Source organism: Haliaeetus leucocephalus, unplaced genomic scaffold (assembly GCF_000737465.1).
Source record: "Haliaeetus leucocephalus isolate CR32 unplaced genomic scaffold, Haliaeetus_leucocephalus-4.0 Scaffold848, whole genome shotgun sequence".
Taxonomy (NCBI): Eukaryota; Metazoa; Chordata; class Aves; order Accipitriformes; family Accipitridae; genus Haliaeetus; species Haliaeetus leucocephalus.
In genome coordinates this window covers 8551777-8567985 of record NW_010973284.1, presented here as the reverse complement: position 1 = coordinate 8567985, position 16209 = coordinate 8551777, and the positions used below count along the sequence as shown (strand labels likewise).

The window sequence follows — 16209 nt, the reverse complement described above, 5'->3', positions numbered from 1 at the left end:
TTGAGGAGGGGGAGTGACAGAGCAGCTTTGGTGGGCACCCAGTGTCCAGCTGGTGTCAACCCACCACAGCGTAGAAGGTTAATTTCCTTCCACTTTTACTCAGTCTTCACTAAGATCAGAAAAATCAGTACCTAATGCCATTGTCTGTAAAACTGCAGTGAACAGGACCTTTGCCATTTATTTTGACAGCAAGATCACATCACCTGAGAGGTGATGTCAGGGCTACTTCACCACAGCTGTTAAAGTTCCGTTTTAAAGACTGACAAGAGTTTGCTTGTTAGCTACTGTTGCATACAATTTTGAAATAATATTTAATTACAGAGAGTTTTAACAGTTTTACAGATCTCAAAGAGATAAAATCCCATTTATATAATTATATCTACTATAGCTGCTTACCAGTGTAAGCACTTGGTGCTGTGTAGTTCAACCCTCAAAACCAAGATAAATATATTAAAATATAGCCAATTTCATTATCATATTGTCAGTAGATGACTGCTAGTACATTGGCACACTGCTTTTGAGAGGAATCCAGTATCACAAATTTCTGTAAAAATCTGTAAAAGATAAATACAGGTATTTAAATTGATCCAAGTAATTTTTCAAGGATTATCTTAAGACTGAAACGTCATATGCTTGTAAAATGTCCTTTTGCAAAGCAGCAAGCCACTTATATAAACCCCCAGTGATCACAGCAATGAGCTACAAATAAAGAGAAATAGGAAAGAGACACAGTAAGATGTATTTCAGTTTCCCTTCATCTGAGTAATACATTCTAAAGAAATTAATGAATACAAGATTATTTTTACAATAAGCACCCAAACTAGAAAAAGATGTGCAATCACTCACACATTAAAAAAACAAACCCAAAACAAACAAAAAAACCCCCAGCCAAAACCACCCCAGAACGCTGAAGATCCTGTCCTTTCTAAATAGCATCTGCTGTATGCATCTTCAGGAAAAAAATCACTAAGTAGTACATGTAACAGCTATCAGTCTTGTCACCAAAACGAAGAACTGCTGATTTTTTTTTACCTCACTGGGAAATGTGGCACCCATTCATCATGAAAGCAAAACCAGTTCATAACTGTAATGAACATACAATATGCATCTTGGTACGTGAAAAAATGTTTTGCAGTAAGTGAGGATTATAGTTATTTGAATGTCATGAAAATTACACCAGTCTAAGATGTCACAATACTAGGAGTAGGGAGTAAGCCCCAGAACACTTAGTGGAAATTCCAGGCTACATCTGAATCAATATTGAGTTTAAGCAAAGAAATAAACCCAGACTCTCGATCTGAAGAAGCTTTGTGTTAGCCATTTTGTGCTATACTCTCGGAAACATTAAAATGACAGCATGGCAAACGTTGCCATGAATACCTCACATGGCCGAAGAATTTAAAAAAAAAAAAGAAAAATTGTTTAATTGCATTAATTCCCACAGTCAATCATTTGGTGCAAACATATAATACAGTTCCTAATCCACAGGTATTTTGTTTCTTGGCTGTTTTGAATTTCCACATTGTCATCATTCACCAGTGACTATGATGTTTAAATACTGTAACGTACTGTCTCCGAGTACCAAGTGGACAGCAGCAGACCGATTATAACCAAAATGTTTTTCTCAGTCACAGAATATTTTCTAAATGTATAGCTACTTAAGTAGCTATTGAGATTAACCACTTTTCAAAATAGGAAAATTAACACATGAACACAGCTATTACTACTAGGACATTTAAAAGGTGGGAGGTCTTAAAAACATGTTGGAGATATCACTCAAAGCAGAAGTGAACATAACTGTGTTAGGAGCAAGGGTGAATATAAACAACCAATAAAATCTTCCTGTCAGAACTCGAGTCTCCACATGACCAGTACGCAAAGGAAGTAAGGTATCGAATGAAACACGTTATGTGAGAGGAGCGGGTTAAATAAACGAAGACAGTAGGTATTTTTACGGGACATTCCCACACCCAGATTTCCCATCAGGGCCACTCCAACCTATTTACCCCGCAGGAGCCGCCAGGCGAAGGCCGCACGCCGAGGGACGCCGCCGCTTCCCGCCGCCGGACTCCCCGCAGGGAGGCGGGGCACCGCCCACGCGCCCCCGGCCGCAAGCCAATCCCCGGCCTCCGCGCGCGCCGGCGGGGGCGGGAGCAGCGGCGGCCGTTGGAAAAGCGCGGGCGGTGCCGCGCCTCCGCTGAGGGGCGGGCGAGGCCAGCCCGCTCCGCTGAGGAGTCGGGGGCTGCTGGGGTCAGGGCCTCCGCCTGAGTCAGGAGGAACTGCCGTGAGGAGCTGGGGGCTCCGCCGCAGCCAGACCCTCTTCGTCCTCCAAGCGCCTGGGATGGGCACAGGAAGACTGCCCCTGCCTTTTCGGAGGGAGCTCCGAGACCAGACCGTGAGAGAACCCCTTTATCCCCTACGACAGGGGTAGGCAAGAGAGCAGCTAGTAAGTCTGTTCATTTTAAATGCATTTTTTACATTTTAACAGTGACTACACTGGAAGGATATGGGAAAGGCCATTTGTATCACGGTGAGGGGCTGAACTTGGCTGTTAATGTAAAGGCCCTCACACTGGGCACAGAACAAGCTTATCTACCATGCTGTCAGGAGTTCACAGGACTTCATGTAGCATCATGTGATGTAATGGCCCAGTCAACATAGGTGCAATTTTACTTCTGAATAAGAGCAGAAGTCACTTTAGTCACATCAGGGTAAGCATCTCCATTCCACAGGGCTAGACCACACTAATACTGTACCCTCCAAAGAACTGCTGTAATCAATTTTATAACATTTCAAGGCTAATATAGCTAGATACAACTAAGGTAAGTTTTACATTAGATTAACCCTGACTTTACTCCTTTTCATTTGCTAGGAAAGGAAGTTTGATTGACAAAGACAACTTTGTGCTCAGCCATACAGATGAGTATTCATTCACTTACCTTGAACCATATTATATATATGTAAGAAATGCTTGCTCCTCTTACTTCCCAGTGCCACCCTAGGATGTTAGCCTCATTTGTTATCTTGAGGAGAATAATTTGCATTTTAATACTAAGCAAAAATGATCCAACTAAGCATCACTTTCACCTTAGCTTTGGTAAGATTTGTGGCACTTAAGCAAGACCCAGGGAATTAGCTATTTTAGTATTTATTGCAGTTATTTGGTAGAAAGGCTTCTGCAGTAAGTATTTTTTCCAACTGCACAAGACAAGTTTACTACTCAAGGCATGCAACTTTCACTTCTGACTCATGTTAAGTAGCCCAGGGCCTCAACTTTGTTATTGCTCACTTTAAGCAAGGCAGGACAGAACTTGTTCACTATTTGAGGAGCTGAAGTTAGATGCAAGGTCTTGGCCTTTAAGAGTTTAATCTTCACAGGTACATAAAGATCACAGGGTTCTAACTTATATTGCTAGGCAGTATCTCCTTACCCAGGAGCTTCAGGACTTCATCACAAGCCACCTTTAACCATGAAGCTACACAGCAGACTCAGCTTTAGTGTAACTTAAGGCCACAGTCACATGCTTTGAGTTTTACAGTATGCATATAATCATTTGGAATACAACAATTAAAGACAAGGCTGAGCACATCTGAGTACCAGATTTTGTAGTGCCACCCTTCTTTTGATCTTAGTCATATGACTACAAGCTAATGGATAACTGGTATATTCTCACTCCCATTCCATGCAGTGGGAGAGACTAGGGATGAACATTGTGGATTTAAGTTTACTTTCCAGAAAGCCCAGTCTTCCAGTCCTATACAAACAGGGTTCAAACTGAATGTTAGATTCCCAGAAATTTAGCATGAACAGTCATAATTTTGACCTAAGTGGATGCAGAAATAAGTTGCAACAGTGCAGGAAAATATGCCCAGTCTGTCAGTCACATCTATGCTTCATGCTCTGGGCACTGTAGTATTGCTTAAGTCTGACGGATTACTATCAAACCATGTTCCTCTACATAGTAGCAAAGTCATGAAGAGTGTACAGAGTACTTTACTACTGCAACATGAAAATTATCTCCATTCTAATGGAGCTGTAAAAGGTCTCTAGGAATTGAGATGTCTACAGACAGCTCAGTAGACAGAACTTTCAGAAATGCAGCCTGCATTGCTTCCAGGTCTCCTGATGATTACACACAAGAACAGTAGACAGTATGCTCTTTCCACAAGTTTAATAGAGTTACAAAAGGATACCACTGCTCTATATGCAACACATGGCTAACCACATACACTGCATTGTCACTAAAGTCAACAGGGCTTGATGTACAGATACTGATCATTTCAGATTTTCTATGAAGGTACTGTCAACAGGACAAACTTGCCTTCAAGTAAAAAAAGTTACTTTTTATACCTACAACATGATCCCTTGACTCAGATGCAATGACTTAGTCAAAGTTCATAACTGATGCTTGCTCTTTACATAAGGCATACTAGTTTCCACTCAGAACAAGTTTATTTCTGCTTGGAGAAATACTCTTTACTTTTCTGAACATCAGGCTTGATTGTGTCACTGCCAGGCTTCCAGCCAGCTGGGCACACTGAAATGATAAGAATGTTTAAGTCTTACCAGCTGCTCCTGCATAACATGTTTTACACAACATTAAAGCAAACTAGCAACTCAGAACATGTTTACATCTTTGCAACATACAGGAGGTGCATTATTCAGTGTGGCATTATGTTCAATTTTACTTATTTCCATTTATTCACTAGCTAGTAGCACCCAAGGAACCAGGTGTTTGCCCATGGAACAGTGGGCCCTTTACACATGCACCCCTCCCCACCCTGCTTAAAAGCTTCACAGAAGCTTGAAGCAAGGTAACACCAGCTCCAGCAGCCTGAGTCAGAAAGGCTTTACAACTTTACAGTACACTTCTCTCCTTGGATCCTGTGAAGTCTATATTCTCCTTATCTTTAATCAACCCTAGTCCCATTCTCCAGTTTAATAGGGAGAGGGAAGAAGAGTTAAACTGTCTCTAGTTCCCCTGTATGGCTACCAAAAGGCCCCCGAGATGCAGAGGTTCCATGGCCTCAAAATCTCAGCAACTCCTGAGCAGCATTTTTTGGACACAGTCTTCCTTGTATACAGCCATGCAAAGCTTGATGCTTGCTCCACAGAAGACTGGCAATTTTAGCTATAGTATTCTCAGCTTGAGTGTTGCTACACACCTAATTGTGGTCTATCCTGGTTTAGATGAGACTGCAGTCCTAGTTCTGGAAGAAAAGCTTTTGCCAGCTTTTGACTACTTCAGGGCATAGTAATTTGGCATGACATGTGACTGCTGCATCACCAAGTATTAGGGATGTCTCAGCTGACAGAAGATGGCATACAAGTTCAGAAACACTGACTATCTTCAGGCTATAGCATAGCCACAATAGCAGCTTGTTTTAATAAAATCTGCCCTTGATTTACCAATTCTGAAGCAACTTAAGTATGACCAGCAGCAACACATATCATCAACTAATGACAGTTGAAGACTACTAATACCTACATAGTAATTTTGAGTTTCAATAACCTGGTTCAAACCTTTCATCTGCAGTGCTTTTTTTTTTTTAAATTCCTGTAGAAAAGCTACCAGCCTCAAGCACCATATTCTTGAACTATGGACACAAAGACTCTCATCCATTTTCCCCTTACTACACATGGACACAGAGATCAGCAGGCTTTCTGGGAATTTAAATACATTGTTTAACAGACTGTGTAAAACACTGCATTAGTACTGATGGTCTCAACCTACCAAACCTGAAAGCACAATCTAAATTATGCTTACCCTTGCAGGCTAAGTTATTACGTGTTCTTCACTGCTGTCTCAAGTATTTTCTGTGTCTAATTGAGAGACAACTGTTATGTGCTTGGCAAGACATCCAGCACCAAGTTGATTTATGTGATGTTTCAACATTAGCAAGTACTCAATGGACAATTAACTGGAATAGGATAAATATAGTACTGTGGTGTCCTTCAACAAGTAGCTTTACAGAACCAGTTGCATTTCAAGAGACAGCACAATTATTGTTGCGCACAGATCAATACATGTACTTAGTACCTTTCAATAAACCTTGATTTAACCTGCCTAGTTAATACTGTTGTCTAGAAAAAACATTTGAGATTAGAAAGAGGAAGAACTCTTACCTTCTCCATGTTTATCTGTAAACTGGAAGGCCTGCACAAGTCTGAGGGTTTCATCAACAGAACGGCCAACAGGAAGATCATTGATTGTTATCTGCCTCAAGATCCCCTTCTCATCAATTATGAACAGACCCCTAAAAAAAAAATGCAGCCCTGAAGTTAAACACAGCTTTTGAAAGACTGATTAGACTGAAGTGAGTTTCAAAAACTCAAGTTCAGTATTCCATTATGGCAGTACATTGTGTCACCTAGTATTACCTCCTCCTAAAAACTAATATCTTTGGTGTATGCATAGCACTGAAACATTAGCAGTTGAAAGCTTAACATTCAGCAGGAGCTAGGAGGGACAGGATGTAAGTCTAATGCAGGAAAGCAACATTTCCTATTTAAGGAAGATGCTAGGGGAAAAACAAAATGGAAGAGAAACCCAAGGAAAAGGTGAATTGAAGGAGAGGCATTCTTACATTCAAAGAATAACTACACACACTGTTCTCAAAAAGCCCAACCCAGCAATGGTTCATCAGTTAGTCCTCCAAAATCATGTTAAGAGTTAGCAGAAGTTCAGCTCCCTCCACAACTTCAACTGAACAGTTGACTAAAAGCTAAGGCTTGGGTTTTAAACTGTACTTTAATCACTAAATACCTGTAATCACTTTCATGACTATGTAGGTCTTGCATTACCAATGTTTGCAGAAGCTCACTTGCAGGAGACTCCTGCCTGTGCAGGTAGGTAATCAAAGGGAAGCAGCAGGCATTTATCTAGCTTACCAAAGCCATGAAAAGTCTAAACACTAAGGAAAACCACATAGCATTTCCCCTTATAAAAGTGTTTGATAGCTTGAGGCAGTTTACCTCTAGAAGAGCCAACAGCTTCAGCTTGCTGCAGGTGTTCAAGTATATGCAAGCTCCATGTTCATCTGACATGCTCCATGTATTGGAACATAAGACTTCAACAGCAAGTTTACCTTCTTGCATATTACCTGTATGCAATACCTTCATCCTCCTTAAGTACTCCATATTCTTTGGCAATGGCACGTTTTGTGTCAGAAATCAATGGGATTTTCATAGTACCCAAACCACCCTGTTTCTTAGGAGTGTTGATCCTAAAAGAACAAAGTTTAAATGTTAAAAATACAGACCAGAATAAAGTATAAGGTACAACAAAAGCTGATCCTTTCTGCAATATCATACTTAGTCTGCCAGGAGGCAACAGAAGAACTGAACAGTATGCTCAGTTCTGTTCAGAAGTACCTGGTGCTACCAATACTGCCCAAGTGCCTTTATTTGATACTTCAGTAAGAAAGTTTAAATACACTCAGGATTCAGTTCCTGCAAGAACTGAGACCAGGCAGAATATTCTGTTAAAAGACTGATTCTTACCAGGCAAGGTGACAGAAGTGAGAGTCAACAGAAGCTCCAATTACTTCACAGTTAATTTTCTTGAAGTCATCAGCTCTGTCACTGTATGCAATAATCTCAGTTGGACAGACAAAAGTGAAGTCCAGGGGGTAGAAGAAGAACACAACATATTTTCCTAGATGAACAGTATAACCAGTTAATCTCTCTCACCTTTGTAAGAGTTCTCATAATCAGTATCAACCATTCAAATACTGATAGAGGAGAAAGTGCTTGATACAACACAAACTTTAAATATTAAATTGCAAACTACAAATGCCTCTATTTTAAGACTTGCTATATAGGTGGCAAGCCCATAAAGCACCTAGGGGATTTGCACTTCAGCCAAATACCATTTACAACAGCTAGTAACAGAACCTACCCAACTGAAGTCTCCCAAACTAGGACTGTCAAATTTGACAGGGAATGCCTGTCTCCTGGGTTTAGTCCCACAGGCCTCCCCAGAGTACACCTAGTACCCACGCTAGAAGACCCTATGCTTGAATACTAACAGAGTGCGGAAATGCCACAGGTCTGAAAGGCTACAAGCCAAGGAGACATTTTAATTGAGCAGGTGACTAGTCTATACCTACTCACTGCCCTCACACAGCCTGAGGGCCACAGCTTAGTTAGAAATGTCTTTTTAAAGCCATCCACATTAGTACTTGAATACTTTAGGCTTTCCCTTTGATTTTAGTAAGCTTTTTCTGGCAAGGCAAACATTTTGCCAGTATTCTAGAGAAAGGAACTTCATTGGTTAGAGGAAAGAATCTAGTTTCCATTGACAGAAAGCCTACAATAGAAGATTTTGCTGTACCACAGTTTGGAGACATTACATCAGTCTCACAGTACAATAAACAGGACAAATAAGCCTGATCTGAGATTAGTTTAGAGGCATTTTATGCCAATTAGCAACAATTATCATAGCTGGGACATTCAGCCATGCTGCTGACAGCTTCCCAAGCATACTCTAGCCATCACTGAGAACCACTGCACAAGTTGTGTACTTCAGTCTACTGCCAAGTGGTCACTATTACTTTGAAACAAAATTCAAGATGCATCCTTAGATGCACTCCACTCCTGCATATGGCCAGATTATATCTGTGTAATTAGAGAAGCACATAAGCTTACCTTTATAGTCAGAGAGTTTGATGTCTTTGAATTGTCCATCTGGCATTACAGCCGTGGCAGTAAAGTCAGGGGCTGGTTTTCCAATGAAAGCCTTTCCTGAAGACATCTTGATTTAATCTAGATAGGAGTTAATAACAATACAGTTTAAATAGTACATTTGCACCTGGAAGCAAGCATTTATTCAAAGCATCGTCTCAATTTAGATTGAACACCAAAGACAGTTTACCAGCAGCTGGGTCTTGCAACACAAGGCTTAAGAGTGAAATTAGTTTTAACTTTGTCACCTGGGTAGTCCAGTCAAAACACTAGCATTCTTTCCTAAAGCAGCAGCACAGCAAGATGTAGTTCAATAATCACAGCCTAGATATCCAGACCAAGCCACTACATGGATTACTAGCACTTCAAGATCTATGGCTTATTAGCCTCCTAATGATACTGTAACAGTTATCTGCAACCAGTAACAGCTCAGGGTGTGGGAGAGGGCTAGCCTAGAATTTTAGCAGCCCTCTGTAAGTCTTCCTGTTCCACTTGGTGGACGAGTTAGAAGGTCTGAGTTTTAGAACTTTTGATGAGGAGACCTTTGTTCAATTTTACAAGGGAATTTAAGACCTCAAACTTTATGTTCCTGTTGATTCCAGAAGAAAAGAACTTTTGTTAATCCCCAGAGGACAGTGCTCTGCAGAACTACACTTCAGCCTTCTAAACAATTAAACCTTTTATTATTTGCAACTAGAAAGACTCACAGTATACATAAGAATCACATTCTATGTTAACAATCAAAATTTCACCAAGTCTTAAATCAGTACAGCCAGGTTGTTTCACCTACAAGTCTACTGGGAAAGAGTAAGAGGGTACACAAGGACAAGAGAACTCTACATCTGGCTGCCTGCCCTAAAAGCTAGTCATTTGTAATACACCCTGTACAGTATTTCTGCTCAGTCTGGGAATGCAGTATATGACTTTAGAACTCCAGTTACTTCCAGAGCATAATCTTTCAAATAGGTAATTTTATGAACTTTGTTTCTTCAACTCAAAATCTTCTTAAAAGTAATTTCACTTAAGTCATTCTATACACTGCTACAAGCACTAGCTGCCTTGGAGATAAAAAAAACTCTGAAAGGTTAGCATGAGTTTCATGTTGCCAAGGAAAGCCGAGGTACAAGGATTCTTCCAAGTCCTGCCTGCAAGGCACCAAGTCCATTCTAAAAAAGGTTGAGAGCACCTCATTTCTTGGCTCCTTCCCCCTTGCCAGCCACTTTCTTCCTGGAGAACTAGCCCACAAGTCATAAGCATTTATCTTTCAACCCAAGTTTAGTCTTTTTAGTAATGGCTTTAGCTTTCAAAGTTTCTCTTACATACCCTGACAGTATATAGACAGTAATCATCTACATCTCAGTTCTCATTTTGAGAAGTGCCAACATGTTCAGCATTTCTAACTACCTTTTGCAACAAAGGCCAATATCCCCATGTTCATCCAAGGGTCTAGTCTTCAACAGCAGCAGACTGGGAGTAAGCCTTATGGATGATGGTGGCCAGAACTACAGAGTATGCTAGGATTGTATTGAAGCAGTCTAGACATCAATAATCCCTCTGCCAAGCATGACCTGTAGCCATGAATGCAGGTGCAATTCTGAAACTGCAGTTCTGTAAGAGAGATGGGGGGACAGCCATTGCACAGTATTTATTTGAGATGCCTCTAACTAGTGAGTTTCACCTTATAAAAGCAAGAGCTGTTTTGTCTGGAGTGCACGACCCCACATTTTGTCACCGAATTACATTCTTTTCCATTACTCAATCTCAAGGTCATCCTTGCTCAGTACTATGCCAGTCCTCCTATATTCCACCAGCAATCCCTTGGAGTGTTTTATTAGCAATTCAATGTCAAATAAAAGCTGTCAGACTACTCTTTGATACTTCCCCTTTATAAACTACAAGTTATTGCCCCCTTTTTAGGTAACATGAAAATCTTTAATATTGGCAGGCGATTTCAGTTGCCTTGTACTGCAAAAGAACCATCTGCTTTCCTCAGAGACCTGCCAATGCGTCTGCTTTTCCGTACGGGGTTCACATATGTTCTCCCATGTTCTGCTTGGATTTTTAGCCGCAGCATTTCCTAACCCAGACTCAATGTTATTCCCTTTCATTCTAAAGGAAAGGAGAAGGGACACTGCAAATCAAGTACACTTGAATCAGGCTGGAATATCTTTCTGTTGCTCATAGCCACACACGACTTCAATTATCTTCAAACAGCAATTATAATAAGCCAAGCCTGCACTCTTAACTAGCAATTCGTACCTTTAGGATATCTTGAACAAAAGCGAAAGGCCATTTCAAAACACACCATCAGCCTTCCACTTTGCTGCTTTCAGACTGTCACAAAAATGCGGTTAAGCTACTGAGCTGTGGTCAGAAAAGAGCGATATTGCCACAAATCTCCTCGGTTCGAGCATACCGCAGCCAGCTACACGCAGACCACGACAGTCATTTTGCTGTAAGACCTCTGAAGCGAGATCACAGCCTTCTTCACCTGCGCAAAAAGTCACTACATCGCTCCGTGACAGCGGACACCTGCCCCCTTGCACACACCCCCACACACCCCCCAAGTTGAATCCAGCACTTTTGTTTTTTAAAGACTTAGAAGCGAAATGCCGACACGCTCGCCAGACGCCCACCGTTGAGCCGAAGCCTCCAGCCCGGCGGGGGAGGGGGGGGGGCGCGGCCGCGCGGCGAAGTCGCTCCGCTGTCGGCAGGCGCGCTGCAGCCTGCCTGCGGGCCCCCCCCTCGGAGATCACCCCCCGCGGCTCCTCCCCGTGCAGCACAACGGGGAGAGCTGATAAAGGCCGGCGCGTAGGAAAGAGTTATCTGCCCCCCCCCCAAAAAAAGGGGGGGGAACTCAAGGGAAGAAAGCGGTAGCCCCCGCAGAGCGCTCCTTAGGGGGCGGGATGCGGAGAGCAAGAGCTCGCCCTGCACGCTTCGCTCAAGAACCCATCCGCGCAGAGGGGGAGGGGAAAACAAAACAAACAAAAAAAAACCCCAAAACACACAAAAAAAAAAAAAGGAGAAAAAACCGCACTGTGCAAAACGTCAAATGAACGACACCCCGGACACCACCCCCGCACTTACACAAAGAGCCGAGCAGCCCGCACCGAGGCACACCACAGGAACGAGGACACCCCGAACTGCGGCAGCCCCCGCCGCACCGCCCCCTTTATAGCCGCCGCGGTCTCGCGAGGAGACGGGAGCCGCCGCCGCCACCGCCGCCCCTCCCCTCCCCGCCCGCCGCGGGCGGGGCGGCCGCTCGCTCGCAAGGGCAGCATGACTTGGCAGATTTGCGCCGATCGCCGGCGGCTTGGTCGATAGCGGGCTTTCGGTGGCTTATCTAACCGGGGACACTGCCCCGGGCTGCTGGAAGAAGCAAAAGAATTTGAATAAACGGAGCTAATTCTCTGGGTAGTGTCCTGGAGGTGCCATGGAAATGCCCAGTGTAATGGTTGCAAACAATTAACGGGGAGGATGATTCAGATGGCTTACTGCTAGAAGAAATTACTTTTTAATGCCTTAATATAACCAAGCTATAATTATTAGAAGTCATCAAAGAGGCAGAGGATACACAGGATTTTGAGGGAGAGTGAGACATCTAGGTGAATGGGAGTCGGCCATTGACTTCAAAAAAATCAGACCTTCTATTAACAAAGCAATATGCATGCACAGTATTACATAGGCGTGGGGTGAAATCTTCATCCTCTCGCTCTGCTTTACCAACTGGCTCTTCAACCTGATACTAATTCCCAAGGCTTTAATTGATTCTTCTCCATCAATGGGAAGGCTGATCTAAGTCATACAAGTCAGCAAAAAGAGCTGAAAAATAAATTTAAGTCTAACCTCTGAGCTTTGGGGGTAGGATGGAAACTCTTGGAAGACAAAAGTTACTCACTTCAGGGAGTTTTGCACCATTCCCAGAGTGAAGCTGCTCTGAAAGATGTTTAGCCTCAGTGAATCCTTACAAGCATTGTGTTTGGATCCGAGACTGAACTGAAGCAGTGTGGTACTTTTTGAGGACCAAACCCTGAATTTAAACATAAAAGCTTTATTAGATAATGAACACTAAAGGCCATTAAGGACATATCAATGACAAAACTGCTTGCTTTAGTCAAAAGTGATAAACATGTTTACCAACTGATTTTTACTGTCTGTTTTGCAGTTTCAGTTGCATTTCTTATACCTGTTAAAACTTGATTATAAATTTTAATGAGGAGAAAACCACAAAGGATTAACAAACTCTTAATGTTTATAATCTACATGACTGTGTAGTGTTGCTGGGTGACCATACCCATGTGGTGATTCACCCAAGAGATGACTAGTTTCAGACCCAGAAGAAATTACTCCTCAAGTAATAAAAGCAAAGTAACATGTATATATTTGCTCAGGAAGAAATCCGCACTCACCTTAATGCAAACAATTTATCTACTGCTGTTTCTATTGTTATAGCATGCTTAATCTTTTACAGAAAGACGTTTGTTAACTTTCTTAACATCAGTGTTGTGATGACAATTGAGGGCTATAAATTGAGACATGTACATACCTACCTATCAACTCAGGCCATAAACCTGTGAAAAGATTAACCCCTGAAAGGTGAGGCAGCCCTAATTAAAACCTCTAGAACAATGTAGTCTTACTGCAACTCTGGCATGTTTACCAATGGACAAAGCAGTAACAACTTTCTCATGGTTTCAGACTCCTTTAATGCTTGTTATGCTCATTTCTCACACTTTCAGGTGCATAATATACCCATTTTGCATGCAGCTTGTTCCAGGTTTGTGCCTTAAGCATTGCGTTTCCATTCATATGTCCACAGCCTCATTATTTCTGATTTGTTTCCGAGCTAGTCTTTCCAAACATCAGTTTCTGGAAGTTTTGGAGTGATAAATTGTCAGGGCTGCTCCTTGTTTAGTGAGCAGATGGGTTTTGTAGCCTTTTTCAATCTTTAGATGTAAGATGCTACAAAGATTTAAAAAAATTAAGTTCTCCAAGAAAGAAAGGGCATGTCTACCCAAGCAGGTGCTGGAAGGACAGGCTTCTCTCCATACCTTGCTTCTCCACACTCTGTTCTTCGTACAATGGATTAACCATGGCGTAGTGTTCTGCTAAAATAGCTGCCAGACGGGATCAGCTTGTACCTGACTAGCACGGAGCATCAGGAGCCCTAATGTAGGCCTCTTTGCATCCATCCATACAGATATGGCCACAGTAAGTAGTTTATGTATTAAGAAAGAGGAGCTGGCTGGCCCTGCAGTGCCAGAGCACTGAAACTACCCAAAGATTTCCAAATTGGTAGCCATGCCAGATTTTACATGTATCATTTTGATCACAGTATCTCCCATATATCTTGGCTGGGAATGGGTCCCTGATGTGAAAAACAAAACCCCCACTGTGTGTAAGAACAAAGGCAAAGAAATGGGCCCTATTTCAGAATACTACTGCACATTTGGGTTTCTACACATTTTGTCAGAAGAGAATTTGAGTATTTTATGTAAGTATATTCAGGACTTCTAGAGTGAGATGAACTCAGTTGGAACAGTAGTGTGAACTGGGCTTGGGCATTGCTGGGTGTGCACCTTGAGTGCATACACATCTGTTCTACAGCAGAGATGATCCATCATTGCACGTGTTTTGTAGAGCTGATCTCTGCACATGCAGAAAGCCCACTGAATCCTGAATATACTGAACTTACTGTATACACATGGTACCATCAGAGGCACAATAAGAGTAAAATGCTGGCCATGTGGGGACATTTTAATATAATATATGCAAAAAGTCAACTGAAAAGTCAACAGCTGACATGTTCCCAAGCCGTGGGGTATTTATGCACAAGCAGCTGGTGCACAATAGTTTGAATGAAAACAATTACATATCATTAAATATACAATGCACGTATTTGCTTTCCTTGTTTTGCTCAAGTGAAGACTGTATTTCTAGGTCAAAATGTCTTGCATTACCTCTTTCTTCTCTACATATATGCATTTTTTTTTACTTAACGAACTTCATTACTGTGTGTGGCTTATCACTGCCTTTTGATGACAAAATGTTTTAGTCTTCTTTGCCTTTTCTCTTTTACTCCCTATTACATTATTGGAGGCTGAGGTTTCTTAAGTTTTCATGTGTGATATTAATACAATTCAAGCATCTTCTATTGCATTAAGACTGCATTTTCAAATGGATTTGTGATTGGCATGGTTTCCATAAAAATAGATCAAACCCAGCAGTGATTCCTCCCCCTTTATTCTTTCCTCTTCTCAATTTTCTATTTCCTGTTATTTTTGATTGTCTTCTCTTGTCCTTGCACTCTCTTTCCACTTTTCCTGTATTTTGTTGAAAAAGGCTGCGCAAGAGAAAAGTCTGGTCATGTGAATGCCCAAGAGATTAATTAACCTTTGTGCCTTTAAGCCTCCTGAGCAGTTCAAGTCAGAACAGCAAAGACAGAATTTGCAGCAGAATTACCTTCCTGGAAATAAATAACAGCCTCTTCAAAGCCATGTTGGATATACATTTTGCCTTATTTCTGATCTAATCTTACTATTTTCAAATTCTGAATGTTTATAAATTACTTACAAAAATGGAAACCCGGAGTAAAAGTCAAAACTAGTTATTATTTTTTTTTAGTTGTGTATAAGATTAGGTGTACAGTCTTCTCTCAGTTATGGGCCAAAGTCTGCTCCTGTTGAAGGTTCTATCTTGGATTACAACAGCAAGACTGTACCCACCCACAAGTAGCACTCTGCTAAAATCAGGCTGCTTTAATCTCACTTTCAGTCTTCTTGCACAAATAAGGAAATGCATTCTTGTGCACCTGCAACAAAAGGAGCCTTAGTCCTCTCAGGAAGTATCATTTCTTTCTCTTTATGCACCTTTTAGCAAAAAAGCTGAAGCAAAGCGAGTGTGACGGGCTGTGGACTTTCCCTGGGTTCCTATTATTTAGGGCTGCAAATAAAACCGGGGAAATTCTTCCTACCAGTAAAAAGAGCTTCAAGAGGCCAAGACAAATAGCAGACGAGGAGACTTTTATGTAAATGCACACGCTTCGTGTAGTCATTATCTGTTCGGCTTGCATTTTGTAGTTTCCCTCCCTGTGATGCGGCCCATCAGATTTATCACTTAAGCACTCGGCTGTAATGGTGGAGTCTGGGTCGTCTGAATTTCCTGATGGGAAGAGAACCGAGAAAAGGAAGCTAAACCGGCGCAAACCCGGCAGCAGGTCGGTGCGGAGGGCGCAGCAGCCCTGCAGCCCCCCACGGCGTTACGTCCGCCGAAGTTCAAACAACGTGCCGGGAGGGAAAACCTGCAGAGGCCCGGCCACGGTGAAGGGCCACAAAGAGCCCGGCTCCTCCAGCCCCTGCAGAAACGCTCCTTGCTAGATTTCTGATGTTTATTTTTCTCGGAAGGGACTACCCCGCGCTGTTCCAGCTGGGTCACGGACGCTTCGCGCAGCAGAGCCGCCGCCGCGGGTCCAGCGCGGAGGGAGGGCTGCGAACCGCGGCCAAAACCAGGGCAGGGCAGGGCAG

At 42.3% G+C, this 16209-nt stretch overlaps 1 protein-coding gene across 2 annotated transcripts; it reads right to left on the bottom strand.

The window, feature by feature from the left end:
* Positions 1–4155: 4155 nt before the first annotated feature.
* Positions 4156–11931, bottom strand: PRDX1 (peroxiredoxin 1). 2 transcript variants are annotated; one of them, XM_010582455.1, is made up of 7 exons: positions 11894–11931; positions 11103–11111; positions 8651–8767; positions 7505–7658; positions 7105–7227; positions 6128–6258; positions 4156–4538 (listed from the first exon to the last, which is right to left on the bottom strand). In XM_010582455.1, the coding sequence occupies exons 3-7, from the start codon at positions 8754–8756 to the stop codon at positions 4453–4455; spliced, it is 600 nt and encodes a 199-aa protein (XP_010580757.1). In that variant the 5' UTR covers positions 8757–8767; positions 11103–11111; positions 11894–11931; the 3' UTR covers positions 4156–4452. The 2 variants fall into 2 exon arrangements, with proteins under 2 accessions (XP_010580757.1, XP_010580756.1); XM_010582454.1 differs by lacking the exons at positions 11103–11111; positions 11894–11931 and adding an exon at positions 11774–11872.
* Between the last annotated feature and the right edge of the window lie 4278 nt (positions 11932–16209).

Coding starts and splice junctions, on each gene's coding strand:
- PRDX1 (XM_010582455.1), bottom strand. CDS start 8,756: ATGTCTTCAGGAAAGGCTTTCATTGGAAAACCAGCCCCTGACTTTACT. Junction 7,659..8,650: donor CAAACTCTCTGACTATAAAG/GTAAGCTTATGT, acceptor CTGTTCATCTAG/GAAAATATGTTGTGTTCTTC. Junction 7,228..7,504: donor CACTTCTGTCACCTTGCCTG/GTAAGAATCAGT, acceptor TTGTTCTTTTAG/GATCAACACTCCTAAGAAAC.